General features: G+C 42.7%; 1 protein-coding gene across 1 annotated transcript; it reads right to left on the reverse strand.

Moving 5' to 3' along the window:
- Positions 1-12,764: 12,764 nt before the first annotated feature.
- On the reverse strand, positions 12,765-16,445 carry LOC142376079 (putative C-type lectin domain family 20 member A). Its single transcript, XM_075459905.1, has 6 exons — positions 16,393-16,445; positions 15,787-15,841; positions 15,091-15,495; positions 14,191-14,532; positions 14,016-14,104; positions 12,765-13,937 (listed from the first exon to the last, which is right to left on the reverse strand). The coding sequence occupies exons 2-6, from the start codon at positions 15,827-15,829 to the stop codon at positions 13,824-13,826; spliced, it is 993 nt and encodes a 330-aa protein (XP_075316020.1). The 5' UTR covers positions 15,830-15,841; positions 16,393-16,445; the 3' UTR covers positions 12,765-13,823.
- Between the last annotated feature and the right edge of the window lie 302 nt (positions 16,446-16,747).

A 16,747-nucleotide genomic window follows, 5' to 3' on the forward strand; every position in this document is an offset into this window, starting at 1 on the left:
GGCAACAGTGCGCAGATAAACATGTCTGATTAGTTGCTAAAAGTCCCAGTTGTGTGTGTGTGTGACTGTGCACGATTAAGATAACTCAGTGTGTGTACTCTGCATGTGTGTCCATTTTCTACCCCACATACAGTCATACATCCCAGGTTTCAGAGGACATCACAACGGCTTAAATTAATTCCTTAATGACTCTGTCGTGCTTCATTGTTTTCCCCGTCTATGCCTCTGGTTGGGTCAGTGTGTGTGTGTGTGTGTGTGTGTGTGTGTGTACATGTGATGTCATCAAGGGCCAATCAGGAGCCTCCTAACCGAACAGCCTAAAATTTGCTGTAGGTACAGAACTTAACTAAAGGAGAGACTGAGCAAGGAGATTCTCCTCACCCACACGTATATAGCAGAATCAGAGTATAATTGAGGATCACCCTCTTTGACTGTCTAATGAAAGAGCTACTCATTCCCAAAATGAATAAATGGATTATTTTTGTGTCACTAACTGAATGTAGCCCAGAGGGTAAAAACATTTGTCCCATCTGGGACCCCGATGGGCCATATTCGAGTGTACGAACAACCTCTTTGGTCGTTTAAATTGGAGGTGTTATAAAGATTTAATGACCTGCATTAGCATGACCTCCCTTTTGTCCCTGTAAAACAGCATGTCCCATAATGACACGTTCAGGTCCCCACAGCACACGCGTGCACATGATAACAGTAATGATGATAATTATAAACCTGCAGTTCGAGGTCGGCTCTGGCTTCTGGATCTTCCATGTTCGCTGTGGTCTGCATCCTCAGCCTCACCATCGACTGCTTTGATTTCTGAACTGCAAAGCAGGAACGTCGGGAGACGTAAACGTCCATTGGAGCACAATCGTAGTATTTAATGACATCTTATGAGCATAAAAACCTGCTGCATGAATGTGCAAAATGTTACATTAACTCGATAATTAGTAAAAGTAAAACTATTTGCTACAGGGACATGTAAAAATCCATAAACATGATGTAATACTCTGATGCTTTGTGTTATTGGAGCAGCGTCTGCCTCAGTTTCTTCCCTGGGATGTGCTCTTTCATTATTTTCTCACCTGCCGTTCCTGATCCTTGACTCGGACGTGATGACTCTGCAACAATCAAAGAGCAGTCTTCCTTGTTATTTTCATTTCAAAATATCCACAGGGCTACTTTATTAAAACATCCGCGAGGTACTGCTGCCACACAGCCGATTCAGATTCTGCAAAGGCTTAAAAGGAAGGGCTGTATAGAATGGTCTGACAACTACTCCAAACGCATTTTTCAGGTGATTTTTTTTTTAGCAGATGCACTAAAGAGCCTTTAAGAACCAAAATTCAATTTTAAAACCTGTCATAACAAAATCTAACTTTAACACATTGCTGACATTTATTTCCTCTTAAATTACAGCTTTTAGATGATGCTACTTTTTTAACCCTCATAATCACTTAAGGCTGTTGAGTCATTTGTCTACAGTAATTTGCCTACAGGGCAAACAGGTCGACAGAGGACGCTGTGAACGCAGCGCTACACACAGCGCTGACCCACCTGGAGAAAGCAGGAAATTATGCCCGTCTTCTCTTTGTGGAGCGTTCAACACCATCCTTCCCCACGGTCTCATGAGGAAACTACCACATGCCTCTGGATTAAGGACTTTCTGTCAGAGCTCCCACAGAGGGTCAGGACTGGCCCCCACACCTCCTCACCCCTCACACTCAGCACCGGTTCCCCTCAAGGTTGCGTGCTGAGCCCCCTGCTTTTCACCCTCTACACCAGTGTTTCCCAACCGGGGGTACGCGTACCCCTAGTGGTACGCGGGGGTACTGCAGGGGGTACGCGGCGCACAGGGATTTTTTTATTTTTATTTATTTATTTATTTTTATTTATTAAGGCGTCACACTTTTATGGAGGTGTTTATGAAGTACACTCCAGTTTTGTGATGAATGTTACATGAGTTAGGCCTGTTAATGTATTCTTAAAAAAGAGAGAAATGTTACTTGTTTAAGTTAGATAACAAAGGAAGATTATTTTGATTAAGTATTTATACTATTTGGGTTAATTATTTATATTTCAAGAAAATGTTTTTTATTCTTATGTTGAATTCAACTGAGGTTAAAAAAAAGAGAGAGAAAGCCTGAGAATTTTATGTTCAAGTAAAGGATATTAAATAAAATGATTTTCATGTAATAACCACCGTGTTGCTCTACTTTTGTTGTATGTGTGAGGGGGTACTCGTGGTGTGACAAGAAGGCTCAGGGGGTACTCAGGCCAAAAAAGGTTGGGAAACACTGCTCTACACCTCAGACTGCACCCCCACCCACACCAGCAACACCTTCATTAAGTATGCGGACGACACCACAGTGGTAGGTTGCATCACTGGAGGGGATGAGGTGCAACGGCTGACGGTGTGGTGCAGAGACAATAACCTGCTCCTGAACACATCCAAGACAAAGGAGCTAATCATTGACTTCAGAAGAAACAAAACAGACATTCAGCCCATTTTCATTGGTGGGACCTGTGTGGAAAGGGTCAGTGACTTCTGCTTCCTGGGAGTCCACATAGAGGAGAAACTGACCTGGGACAAGAAAGCCACACAGGTGGTGAAGAAAGCACAGCAAAGACTCATCCTCACATACTGCCAGCTGCACAGCGCCAAACAGGAAAGAACTCCAGAGGGTCACCAAAATGGCTGAGATGGTCATTGGGTGTCCTCTGCACACACTGGAGGACCTTCATGGCTCTTACTGTCTCAGGAGATCCAACACCATCCTGAAGGACTCATTCCACCCGGCACAGTTCCTGTTTGAGCCACTGCCGTCGGGCAGACGGTACAGGGCCGTCAGAACCAGGACAAATAGACTAAAAGACAGCTTCTTTCCAACTGCTGTCAGAGCCATAAATGCCACTTTACGGTGAAATTTGTGCAATATACTGGTTTTCTAATAAATGCAATATTGTGTTTAATACATTGTCATATTGTTTTATATTGGGTTTTTTTATTCAGTATTTATACTGTTTTTTAAAATATAGTACATACTGTCCCTTTATAGTTATATTGTTATATGTCTGCACTGAAAGGCCTGCACCTTACTTTTTATTGTACTCGTTACAATGACAATAAAGAAAATCTGATCTAATCTGATCTAATTGACTGGCTGTTAACGCCATCTTTAGAAAAGTATCACAAACTCTGTGTTGAGTAAGTTTTGACGGGCCCACTCAGAAATGTGCCTGAGTCTGCGTGGGTGGCCCAATCGAGTCGGGTGAATTTCAGTTTAGTTTCTATCGTAAAATAAATGCAGAAACTAAATAAATGAGCGCGTACATCTGTGATATTATCTTAAAAAGCTATACATTTTTGCTGGTGAGCAGCTTGAACTATCCCTAACTTTAATTTCTCTTCTTTTCCTACACACACACATATTTATATATATATACACAGAGATGTATAGTAACGAAGTAGAACTACTTCACTACTCTACTTATGTACTAAAATGCTGTATCTGTACTCTACTGGAGTAGTTTTTTTTTCTCCTACTTCCACTTTTACTTCAGTACATATTTTCAATGAGTTTAGTAGTTTTACTCCGATAAATTTTTATGTGCTGCATCGTTACTCGTTATTATAAACGCACACACACACACATAAAAACGTACACTCATTCATGCACAAACACACCCACACGCATACAAACACGCAAACATACATATAAAAACACACACAGAGAGACACACAAGCATGCACATAGTTTAAGAAGGGGAAAAGTTGTAGAGAAAAAAAAGCACAAGCAGGGAAGAGAGGGGGGAGGGATGCTTTAAATGGAGAGGGGACATGCTTGATCTGTTTGTTCACAAAGAGTTAAGCCCAGTGTTTTCAGGTGTTCTAATCACTTTTTGTTTTTACATGACATTTGTATTTGTATGTGGCCTACTGGCCTTGAGATTTTTTTAACAAGTTGAAAGAAAATGACAAGGATGAAAAGAAAATGTGTAATGTGTGAAGTGATGGGAGATGCTTTAAAGGGGGAAGGGGCATACATGCCAAATACATATTCTTTTGTTCAAAAGAGTTAAGCTCAATGTTTTAAGGTGCTCTTGTACATTCCGCTGTACTGCTGTTACAGCCAAACATTTTGAATAATATAAACAATTTGATTTTCAAACTTTCGACTGATTTCTTTAATAACTACACTACACAATACTTTTACTTTTGCTTTCAGTACTTGAGTAGTAATTTTAAAAATAAACTACTTGCAATACTTAAGTACAAAACATGTTTAATACTTTAGTACTTCCACTTAAGTACGGTGCTTAAAGAGTACTTCTACTTCTACTCAAGTCACTTTTTTTATAGAGTACTTGTACTTCTACTCAAGTCTGAATCGCTAGTACTTTATACATGTATGTGCACAGGTAAAGTCATCATGTACTTCAGGGTTTTGTGTTCCAACTGAAGTAGAGCTGGAGGTGAATAAAAGCCACACAAATATATATATGTGTATGTGATTTGGTTATAAATCAAATACCACTCAAGTCAAACTGCATAAAAGCTTAAGTACAGTTCACCACAGTGAAGAGAGGCAATCAAAACGGCATTAAGAACAGTTGAGGACATGATTGTTCCCTGATTTAAATCACTGAGTTTTGTGAATTCCTCTCAGTCTTTTTTTTCAGTTTTTTTGGGTGGACTCTTCCATCGCAGTTTGAAGTCAGTCAATCCCTGACGTGTCAGCAAGTCGTTCATCTGAAGAGGAATTAAATAAGCAGTCACCGACATAACCATAATTTATACTGAAATAAAAACGGGGACAGAAAGTTTTACCTGCTGGAGGACCTGGCTGTAAACAGCTGGATCAGTCAGGTCAGCATCAGTCTCAGTCGTTATCTTGAAAGTGGAGGTCATCCTTGGAACTGAACATAAACACTGAGTCAGAAATAATGGGACACATTTGAACTGAAAAGGAAATGTATTTCTTTATAACGTTATGAATAATCACCTTGATGGCAGATGAATGGCCACTTGGAACTACAAGGGTCATCAAGCCACTGATGCAACTTATTTTCTGCCACACAGTGTTGTTTACCACCATAGTTCCTGTTGTCTTCAGGGTCCCAGTTGGTGAAGGAGCTTTTGTTCTTGTCGGACCAAGTCCATGGAACTCTGTACAGACCGATCCAAAGTGCAAGTCCAGATGTTTTTTTCCTGTTAGCCTCAGCGTTTTCTTTCTCATTTTCAATCATTGCTAAGTCCGTGTAGTGTTTCCTGCAGTACTCTTGAGCAGACTTCCATGTTTCCCCTTGTGAGATGTACACATAGTTTTTCTTGTTTTGCTTTGTAACTGCAACAGAAAATAAACCAGTGGAAGTTCAATTATTCCTCTTGTGCTGCATTTCAGTTTGTTTTTGCACAATGATGAAGATATTGATAACAACTGCTCAGCTGTTCCCAAGTGCTTAGATAGAAGCCAACAAGAACTATTTACTGGAAACCTGCCAGCTTGTGGTTCTCCTAAGTAGCTTGTTGAGCCTTGAATTGTAATTTAGGTTATGAAATAGGAGCTCCCTCTACGTTTATATAATAATGATAATAATAATAAAAATATAAATATAAATAAGCCTAATAATAAGGTTTCATGACTGCTGGCACATACAAAGAGCATCATATGAATGTATACGTTTCCTTATTTAAATAGAATCTATTATAGTTATAGTTAGTAAGACGTGCGTAAAGTTTTATGTACTTGGCACTCAGGGTCTTCCATAGTAAGAGGCATAAAGAGAAGCTTTGCTGCACCGGAGGAGACACCTTTTATTACTATTTATGAAAAAATCTTTTAAAAATCACTGGATTAAATCTATAAAACATGACTTACCATTGTAGCAAATAAAGTTTCTGGTTGGGGAACAATCCGTATCAAACCAAACTCCTGTGGTGTCCATCACTCCACACGTTTCCTTTGCCCCTTTGTAATCTGGTTGACCAGAATCCCACATCTGGAAACCGGTTTTGCTCGTTTCCCCGGTGGTTGACCATCTTCAAGAGTTGGTGTCATTGACCATGGAAGTTTTCCAGGACTTGGGGTCATCCCAGAGTCCGATCCACGCAAAGGAATAAGAGAAATCAGCTTTCAGCCTGCTTATATCATCCATGCTTTCGAAGGCGGCCAAGTCGGTGTATTTGTCTCTGCAGTACTGTTGAGCGTCGGTCCAATTCATTGGTAAGTTAACATAGTGGTAATGACGCGCGGGGCACTGTGAGCAGGAGCTGAGGTCAAGTCCTACATATAGATGGAGGATGTAGTTAGTGTTTATTGAATCATTTAAACAAATGAAACTAAATTTGTACTACAGGGCAGAAAATGTTGGTATAAACAGAGGTGTATTGTTGTAGTGTTTTGTTTAATTAATAAAGTCAGTTACTGTTTACTGGAAAAATACTGTTAGATTTTATCCCCTTTTTCTGTTTCAACAGAAGAAAACTGTCTTCTGTCATCACCTGTCGATGTGGTATGATTGAAAAAGAGAAACACTCATTTATTTCATCGATATGCTGAAACATTAATGCTCTTACCAAAGAACAGAGCAGCCATCATCATCATGAACCCATCCATTTTTTTTGTTTCCTGCAAACAAGAAGATAATGTGACACAAAACCAGCTGTAAAGCTTCTGCATGACTATTTATTTGCAAATATTTCCAAATAAATACTTGTTGACTCTTGGTTTATTCTGCCTGAGTGAGATCTCTGCTGGTTGAAAACTGGAATCATCCAAAATGATGTACGCTCAAATTTATCCAGCTTACAATCATTAAAACGAACAAAAATAACCAAGAAAAAACAGATTACAACAAAAGAAAGTTTGTGGTTCTTTACCAAGATGAGCCCAAAAGAAATGAATGATTTTTAGTATATTGCCTGATTAGTTTCCTGTTGACTGATGGTCAAATTTATATGTAAACTCAGTAACTAACTTAGTCTGTACTTGTTCACAGCTATAAACCATCAAAGGTTTTGATTTTTTCATCGAGAAAGAAGATTTTTACCAAATGAAACTCAACTAAAAGTTGACTGTATGATTTAAAAACTAGCTCCATGTGAGTCTTTCAGTCACATTGTAAAGGTTTGATACTCTATTCATCTGATAAGTACATTGGAAATATTAAAGTTACTTACAAGTCTGAGTTCAACAGCCGGAGGTTCTGAAGTCCGGTATGAATTGAACTGGTATATATGTGAAGTCGGACGTTGGACTGTATGAAAAATTCTTGGTGTAATTTTCATATGCAAAGTTGTCCTTTGGGGAAATTATTTTTTGTGGGCTGTCCTTCCACTGCTTAGAGATCAATAGAGTCTCTGTAAAACTGACTATAGTGAAGAAAAGATTTCATTTCAATTCACCATTTTAGGTATTAAAAAAATCTCTTTCTGATTTTTCATTTTAAACCTCTGACCATATGTCTTTATATGTAAATATTTATCGATCCACACATATAGATCGATAGATTGATATGTTCATGTATAACGGGGTTGAGGTCAGGACTGCAGGAAGGCCATTCCATCCTCTGGCCATCAATTAGTTCTTTTCTTCAGCAGCTACAGATCTGTGATTAACCCTTAAAGTTCTGATTGGAGCATCCTTAAAACTTTTATTAATCTTTTGAACATTGCATCTGTGCATTAAATGTACACGTTTGAATTACTTATTGAATTTGTACTTGAATTAATTAAGTTTGCCTGCATTTTAAGTCATGGTTTGACACATTACCACCTACTTGGTTATGATTTAGATATTAACAACAACATGACTAAGGTTTGCATTAAAACAGACACTGTAATAACGTATCGCATCAAATATAATTCTCCTGGATTATAACTGCTGAGTCACACCACAATGGCAAAAAAAAACAAAATGTGTTGGTAACATAAACCACTCATCCTACTGAAATAGATCACTGGGGTGGCATGAAAAAAAATCATTTGTGAAGATCAGGCTTCACAGAGACAAAACTCTGAGGGCATTCATGTATGTTGGTATCATTTATCTCTTACAAAGAAATAGATTTAAAAAGCTTTAGTTTAAATCTCTGCTTCATTCTTCATTTGCTTTCATTTGCTCCGACAAAACAACAATTTCAATATGAAAAACATATGAAAATAGACGCACAGTAGGAGCACACTCGTCCTACCACTATTTTCATATGCAAATATTGACCTCAAAAGCTCTCTTTCTCTTTAAGGGTAGTTTGGGCAGTAATAGCCTTCATTCAACAGTAGGTACAAACATATATTTAACAATATATGTTAAATATATACATGTATTCATACTGTATATGTACATATACAATCTAATGTTTTATTAGATTGTTAAATATATGTACATAAAAACTTTTTTTAAAAAGCTGAGGGAGCAGGACTCTTTAGGCAGTAATCCAAGAAAAGGATATTTTGATGCAGTACAATTATTATATTATATCTAACCATGTATTTCTAATGGAAAAGGTTAACCAAGTAGTTTGTAATGTGTAAAACAACAAAATAGGACGGTAATTGAACATGGCTCTCCTGCTGGACAGTGTGTCGGTAGCTCCGGTAGTTCAGTCTGTCCGACCTCCAAATGTGGACCTTGTTGCCTGTTAAATGTAACGCATCAGTGGTTTCGTGACTATTATACAAAATGATATGACACTGCATTCCTCTGTGAAGTTATTGTGTCCCATAGCAGATAAAAACAGTGAAAATTGTGTCTGAACACAAACCAATAGCTTTGAGACTGGGTTGAACACGCAGCACAGAGTAAAAAGTCTTGTGCTATAATTATCATTGCAAATTAGGTTGTTCATGTCACAAGAAACCAAACGGAAGACATCCCGTGGCCTCTGTGGGGAATCCAGGCGGAAAAACCACCATGAGCACCTGTGTAACGCCATGTCACGAGTTTAGGTCATGTTTTGGTTTATAGTTCATGTCTTAGTTTAGTGTTTTTTCTCATGTTTTAGGTTCAGGTCTTGTTTAGTTTTCATGTCACGTCACCCTCTCCTTCCCTGCAATCAGCCTCACGTCCCTCACCTGTGTTTTCCCCTTCAGCTGCACTCAATCCCTAATCACCCTCCACAGTATTTAGTTTCCAGGTTTCTTTTCAGTTCTTGTGAGATCCTTCCCCGTCACCATCCATGCTACGCCACGCCACAGATAAGTTTCCATGCTTTTGTTTTGTTTCGTCATAGATATTTCCACAGTTTAGGTTTTTGTATCCGGCTCAGCCGCGCTTTCCTTTTGGTACTTTGTTTTTGTTAAATAAATCTATTTTACTTTTGGAAAATCCGCATCCGTGTCCTCCCTTCAAACCCAACCTTGCTGACAGAAGGATCTCACCACCATGGACGCGGCGGATTACTCAGCCTTATGGGAGCTGGTCGGGGACTTCTGGTGCCGCTCAGGACCGAACAGCACCACCTGGGAGAAACTAAACTCCTCCAATGACGTTTTGGATTTCTTTGTGCAAAAACGGGTCCTCCAGCACTTACCCACGGTGTCAGCTATCTGGGAGGAGGTCAGGACTGTACAGCGCACTGCCTCACTGGAAATTTTCGGCTTGGAGCCAGAAGAGGTAGCTGCGCTGTACAGCTCCTCCTCCTTACCTGCACCGCAGCCCCCGGCCCCAGCCGTTCCAGAGCTGGCCCCGGCCCCAGCCGTTCCAGAGCTGGCCCCGGCCCCAGCCGTTCCAGAGCTGGCCCCGGCCCCAGCCGTTCCAGAGCTGGCCCCGGCCCCAGCCGTTCCAGAGCTGGCCCCGGCCCCAGCCGTTCCAGAGCTGGCCCCGGCCCCAGCCGTTCCAGAGCTGGCCCCGGCCCCAGCCGTTCCAGAGCTCTCCACAGAGGCCGCGGGGCCTGAGCTCTCCACAGAGGCCGCGGGGCCTGAGCTCTCCACAGAGGCCGCGGGGCCTGAGCTCTCCACAGAGGCCGCGGGGCCAGACCAAGAGGCCGCGGGGCCTGACCAAGAGGCCGCGGGGCCCGACCAAGAGGCCGCGGGGCCCGACCAAGAGGCCACAGGGCCCGACCAAGAGGCCACAGGGCCAGACCAAGAGGCCACAGGGCCAGACCAAGAGGCCACAGGGCCAGACCAAGAGGCCACGGGGCCCGACCAAGCCACAGCCACAGAGGCCGCGGGGCCCGACCAAGCCACAGCCACAGAGGCCGCGGGGCCCGACCAAGCCACAGCCACAGAGGCCGCGGGGCCCGACCAAGCCACAGCCACAGAGGCCGCGGGGCCCCACCAAGCCACAGCCACAGAGGCCGCGGGGCCCCACCAAGCCACAGCCACAGAGGCCGCGGGGCCCGACCAAGCCACAGCCACAGAGGCCGCGGGGCCCGACCAAGCCACAGCCACAGAGGCCGCGGGGCCCCACCAAGCCACAGCCACAGAGGCCGCGGGGCCCCACCAAGCCACAGCCACAGAGGCCGCGGGGCCCGACCAAGCCACAGCCACAGAGGCCGCGGGGCCCGACCAAGCCACAGCCACAGAGCAGGCCACAGAGCAGGCCACAGAGCAGGCCACAGAGCAGGCCACAGAGCAGGCCACTCGAGCCCCTCCCTCCCACCCCCAGATATTGGGGATGTCTGGGATCCATCCCTTAAGGGGGGGGCTCTCCCCTTGCCGTCGGATGTCTGGCCGCCCGCCAGACCACCGCCTCCTGCTGCCACGCCGACGGAAGTCCGGGCGTCCGCCAGACCACCGCCTCCTGCTGCCACGCCACGGGATGTCTGGCCGCCCGCCAGACCACCGCCTCCTGCTGCCACGCCATGGGATGTCTGGCCGCCCGCCAGACCACCGCCTCCTGCTGCCACGCCACGGGATGTCTGGCCGCCCGCCAGACCACCGCCTCCTGCTGCCACGCCACGGGAAGTCTGGCCGCCCGCCAGACCACCGCCTCCTGCCTCCACGCCGACGGAAGTCCGGGCGTCCGCCGGACCACCGCCGTCACCTGCCGCCACGCCATGGGAGGTCTGGGCGTCCGCCAGACCACCGCTTGTTCCTGCCACGCCATGGGAAGTCTGGGCGTCCGCCAGACCACCGCTTGTTCCTGCCACGCCATGGGAGGTCTGGGCGTCTGCCAGACCACCGCCTGTTCCTGCCGCCACGCCATGGGAGGTCTGGGCGTCTGCCAGACCACCGCTTGTTCCCGCCACTCCATGGGAAGTCTGGGCGTCCGCCGGACCACCGCCTGTTCCTGCCGCCACGCCATGGGAGGTCTGGGCGTCCGCCAGACCACCGTCTCCTGCTGCCCGAACCCGGTACGAGCTGCAGGCCTGGTTGGCCACTGCATCCACGCAGCCTGGATGTCTGGTCCCCGTCGGACCGGTTTCAAGCCCCTCCCTCCCACCCTCAGAATTTTTTTTTTTTAGGGTCGTCTGGGATCCGACCCTTGAGGGGGGGGCTCTGTAACGCCATGTCACGAGTTTAGGTCATGTTTTGGTTTATAGTTCATGTCTTAGTTTAGTGTTTTTTCTCATGTTTTAGGTTCAGGTCTTGTTTAGTTTTCATGTCACGTCACCCTCTCCTTCCCTGCAATCAGCCTCACGTCCCTCACCTGTGTTTTCCCCTTCAGCTGCACTCAATCCCTAATCACCCTCCACAGTATTTAGTTTCCAGGTTTCTTTTCAGTTCTTGTGAGATCCTTCCCCGTCACCATCCATGCTACGCCACGCCACAGATAAGTTTCCATGCTTTTGTTTTGTTTCGTCATAGATATTTCCACAGTTTAGGTTTTTGTATCCGGCTCAGCCGCGCTTTCCTTTTGGTACTTTGTTTTTGTTAAATAAATCTATTTTACTTTTGGAAAATCCGCATCCGTGTCCTCCCTTCAAACCCAACCTTGCTGACAACCTGTAAGTTGAAAAAACAGAGAAATAAAACAAAACAACAAAGAAAAAAGAAAGCACAAGCACAAACAACACAACCGTGGATACAGATGGCCCGAAACCACAGGACAACACAGCAACTGCATAGCAAGCATGCGAATGGGCCAATAAATGGGTGTGTGTGCACATGTAATACACTCAGCATAGGTCCCACATGAACCGTGCTCAGTTATGAGTGTATAAGGCCACCCCCACCCCCCCCAGCTATCAGAAGCAGGCAGGGAGGACCCCAAGACCCAGGCCACCAGCAGCCCCCATGGAGCACAAAACCGGGGAAGCCCAGGGACAACCATGCATCCACCCAGAACACTGCAGAGGAAGCCCAAGGACAGAACCCCCACGACCATAGGACAGAGGCCTCCCGGGAATCAGGGGCAACAGCCCAGCGGCCCCGCCAGGTCCCTGCCAACCAGACACAGGTCGAGTGCCGTACCCGGGCACTCTAAATGCCCCCCGGTGACAATAAAGATGAACTTAAACCTTGAATGTGTAATCTAAATATAGAAAATGACATCAGATGCTGCTGATGCAGTGGTCACGTAATGTTACCATGAATATATACACATGCAGCACAGATAAAACTGCACAGGTATAATCAGACAGACACTAATCAGGGACACATGTTTAATCTGAGTATAGACAAGGTCTCTTTGCAGAAAACATGTCTTGTAGAAAAAAAAAGATCATGAAATTGAATGGAAAGTCATTATTAAAAACACTGATGGATTTGAAATTGTTTTATAATAAGCAGCGGCTGTCATTGCTTTAAACTTTGAGATCCCTTTGGGAATATAAAGACATGCTCAGAGTTTTATTGGTTGAAAAATCCGAAAACAAGCTCATTATTATTCAGACTATCTTTATTTATCTTAAAACATGTTCCAGGTTATCTTATCTGCTGATGACAGTAATAAAGTCAAATCACTCAGTGAGAAATAAAAACACATCAAAGTTGAACAGTGTTTAAAAAAATGAATTGAACTAAAGTAATTATTAAAAAGAATAAAACAACAAACAAGCACAGAAATCATGGCCCTTATCTAATGAAGCTCTGTTAAAAATGCATATCATATGATTAGTTGTTGGTAAAAGTGCCACTTTGGTTCAATCTGTCACTTAAATTAGAGCAAAAGAAAGAAAAAGAAACTTAAAAATCTATCAGTCCCGTCTCTCATTTTGTCCACGAGTTGCTGCTGTCGGTTTCTGAGCCTCCACGTGAGACATTACGGTTGCAGACGTGTTACTGTTTAGAAAATGTGAGTTGTGCACAGGTAAAATCATCATGTACTTCAGGGTTTTGTGTTCCAACTGAAGTAGAGCTGGAGCTGAATAAAAGCCACGTCTGCTGCAGAATCATTTCTCACAGAACAAATCACCAATTAAACATTTTCACATGCATTTCAGAGCCAGATGTAAGCAGATGTTAGCAGGGTTTCTGACAAGTGTAAAAAGGGCTTTACACTGATGAGGCTTAAATGTTGCTTACCTAATTTTCATAAAGGCGTCTGCTAAATGATCAAATGTAAATGCACATTATATCACCATGTTGATGACTACTTGAACTGAAAGATGGAGGAAAAACTACTGATGTGCGTATGTTTCTAAATTCCTTCTTATGTTCAATGAGACTGACCTAATAATTGAATAAGATGCTTAATAAAACTTGCTGCTGCCAAGGTAACCATGGCTTTTACCACATCACCCGGGACTAAAATCTAATGGCATTCAGTTTTAAGTTGTACCAGTGAAAATCCACACAAATATATATGCGTATGTGATTTGATTATAAATCAAATACTACTCAAGTCAAACTACATAAAAGCTTAAGTACAGTTCACCACAGTGAAGAGAGACAATCAAAACGGCATTAAGAACAGTTGAGTACATGATTGTTCCTTGATTTAAATCACTGAGTTTTGTGAATTCCTCTCAGTCTTTTTTTCAGTTTTTTTGGGTGGAGTCTTCCATCGCAGTTTGAAGTCAGTCAATCCCTGACGTGTCAGCAAGTCGTTCATCTGAAGAGGAATTAAATAAGCAGTCACCGACATAACCATAATTTATACTGAAATAAAAACGGGGACAGAAAGTTTTACCTGCTGGAGGACCTGGCTGTAAACAGCTGGATCAGTCAGGTCAGCATCAGTCTCAGTCGTTATCTTGAAAGTGGAGGTCATCCTTGGAACTGAACATAAACACTGAGTCAGAAATAATGGGACACATTTTAACTGAAGGGAAAATGTATTTCTTTATAACGTTATGAATAATCACCTTGGTGGCAGATGAATGGCTTCTGTTGACTACAGACCCCATCATGCCACTGATGCGAATTATATTCTAACACACAGTGTTGATTACCACCAGTATTGCTCTTGTCATTAGGGTCCCAGTTGGTGAAGGAGCTTTTGCTCTTGTCGGACCAAGTCCATGGAACTCTGTACAGACCGATCCAAGGTGTAGTTCCAGATGGTTTTGTCCTGTTAGCCTCAGCGTTTTCTTCCTCATTTTCAATCATTGCTAAGTCCGTGTAGTGTTTCCTGCAGTACTCTTGAGCAGACTTCCATGTTTCCCCTTGTGAGATGTACACATAGTTTTTCTTGTTTTGCTTTGTAACTGCAACAGAAAATAAATAAGTGGAAGTTCAATTATTCCTCTTGTGCTGCATTTCAGTTTGTTTTTGCACAATGATGAAGGTATTGATAACAACTGCTCAGCTGTTCCCAAGTGCTTAGATAGAAGCCAACAAGAACTATTTACTGGAAACCTGCCAGCTTGTGGTTCTCCTAAGGGTAGCCTGTTGAGCCATGAATTATGATTTAGAGGACGTTCGCACAAGGTTATGAAATAGCAGCTGCCTCTACCTTTAGAAAATGATAATAATAATAATAATAATAATGATCTAAATATAAATAAGCCTAATAATAAGGCTTCATGACTGCTGGCACATACAAAGAGCATCATATGAATGTATACGTTTCCTTATTTGAATAGGATTGATTATAGTTATAGTTAGTAAGACGTGCGTAAAGTTTTATGTACTTGGCACTCAGGGTCTTCCATAGTAAGAGGCATAAAGAGAAGCATTGCTGCACCGGAGGAGACACCTTTTTTTACTATTTATGAAAAAATCTTTTAAAAATCACTGGATTAAATCTATAAAACATGACTTACCATTGTAGCAAATAAAGTCTCTGGTTGGGGAACAATCCGTATCAAACCATAGTCCTGCGGTGTCCATCACTCCACACGTTTCCTTTGCCCCTTTGTAATCTGGTTGAGCAGAATCCCACATCTGGAAACCGGTTTTGCTCGTTTCCCCGGTCGTTGACCATCTCCAAGAGTTGGTGTCATTGCCCATGGAAGTTTTCCAGGACTTGGGGTCATCCCAGAGTCCGATCCACGCATAGGAATAAGAAAAATCAGCTTTCAGCCTGCTTATATCATCCATGCTTTCGAAGGTGGCCAAGTCGGTGTATTTGTCTCTGCAGTACTGTTGAGCGTCGGCCCAATTCATTTGTAAGTTAACATAGTGGTAATGACGCGCGGGGTACTGTGAGCAGGAGCTGAGGTCAAGTCCTACATACAGATGGAGGATGTAGTTAGTGTTTATTGAATCATTTAAACAAATGAAACTAAATTTGTACTACAGGGCAGAAAATGTTGGTATAAACAGAGGTGTATTGTTGTAGTGTTTTGTTTAATTGATAAAGTTAGTTACTGTTTATTGGAAAAAATACTGTTAGATTTTATCCCCTTTTTCTGTGTTTCAATAGAAGAAAACTGTCTTCTGTCATCGCCTGTCGTATGATTGAAAAAGAGAAACACTCATTTATTTCATCGATAATGCTGAAACATTAATGCTCTTACCAAAGAACAGAGCAGTCATCATCATCATCATGAACCCATCCATTTTTGATGTTTACTGCAAACAAGAAGATAATGTGACACAAAACCAGCTGTAAAACTTCTGCATGACTACTTATTTGCAAACATTTCCAAATAAATACTTGTTGACTCTTGGTTTGTTCTGCCTGAGTGAGATCTCTACTGGTGTAAAACTGGAATAATCCAAAATGATGTATGCTCAAATTTATCCAGCTTACAATCATTAAAACGAACAAAAATAACCAAGAAAAAACAGATTGCAACGAAAGAAAATTTGTGGTTCTTTATGAAGATGAGCCCAAAAGAAATGAATGATTTTTAGTATATTGCCTGATTAGTTTCCTGTTGACTGATGGTCAAATTTATATGTAAACTAAGTAACTAACTTAGTCTGTACTTGTTCACAGCTATAAACCATCAAAGGTTTTGATTTTGTCATCGAGAAAGAAGATTTTTACCAAATGAAACTCAACTAAAAGTTGACTGTATGATTTAAAAACGAGCTCCATGTGAGTCTTTCAGTCACATTGTAAAGGTTTGATACTCTATTCATCTGATAAGTACATTGGAAATATTAAAGTTACTTACAAGTCTGAGTACAACGGCCGGAGGTTCTGAAGTCCGGTATGAATTGAACTGGTATATATGTGAAGTCGGACGTTAGACTGTATGAAAAATTCTTGGCGTAATTTTCATATGCAAAGTTTTCCTTTGGGGAAGTTATTTTTTGTGGGCTGTCCTTCCACTGCTTAGAGATCAATACAGTCTCTGTAAAACTGACTACAGTGAGGAAAAAAGTCATTTCAGGACCAATAGAGGCCTAAAATCGATTTACGTCTATAGATCGATAGATAAATATGTTAATGTTTAACGTGGGTTGAGGTCAGGACTGCAGGAAGGCCATTCCATTGTCTGCACTCCCAAATTCCGGAGGTAGTCTTTG

This window comes from Odontesthes bonariensis, unplaced genomic scaffold (assembly GCF_027942865.1).
Source record: "Odontesthes bonariensis isolate fOdoBon6 unplaced genomic scaffold, fOdoBon6.hap1 scaffold_165, whole genome shotgun sequence".
Lineage (NCBI taxonomy): Eukaryota > Metazoa > Chordata > Actinopteri > Atheriniformes > Atherinopsidae > Odontesthes > Odontesthes bonariensis.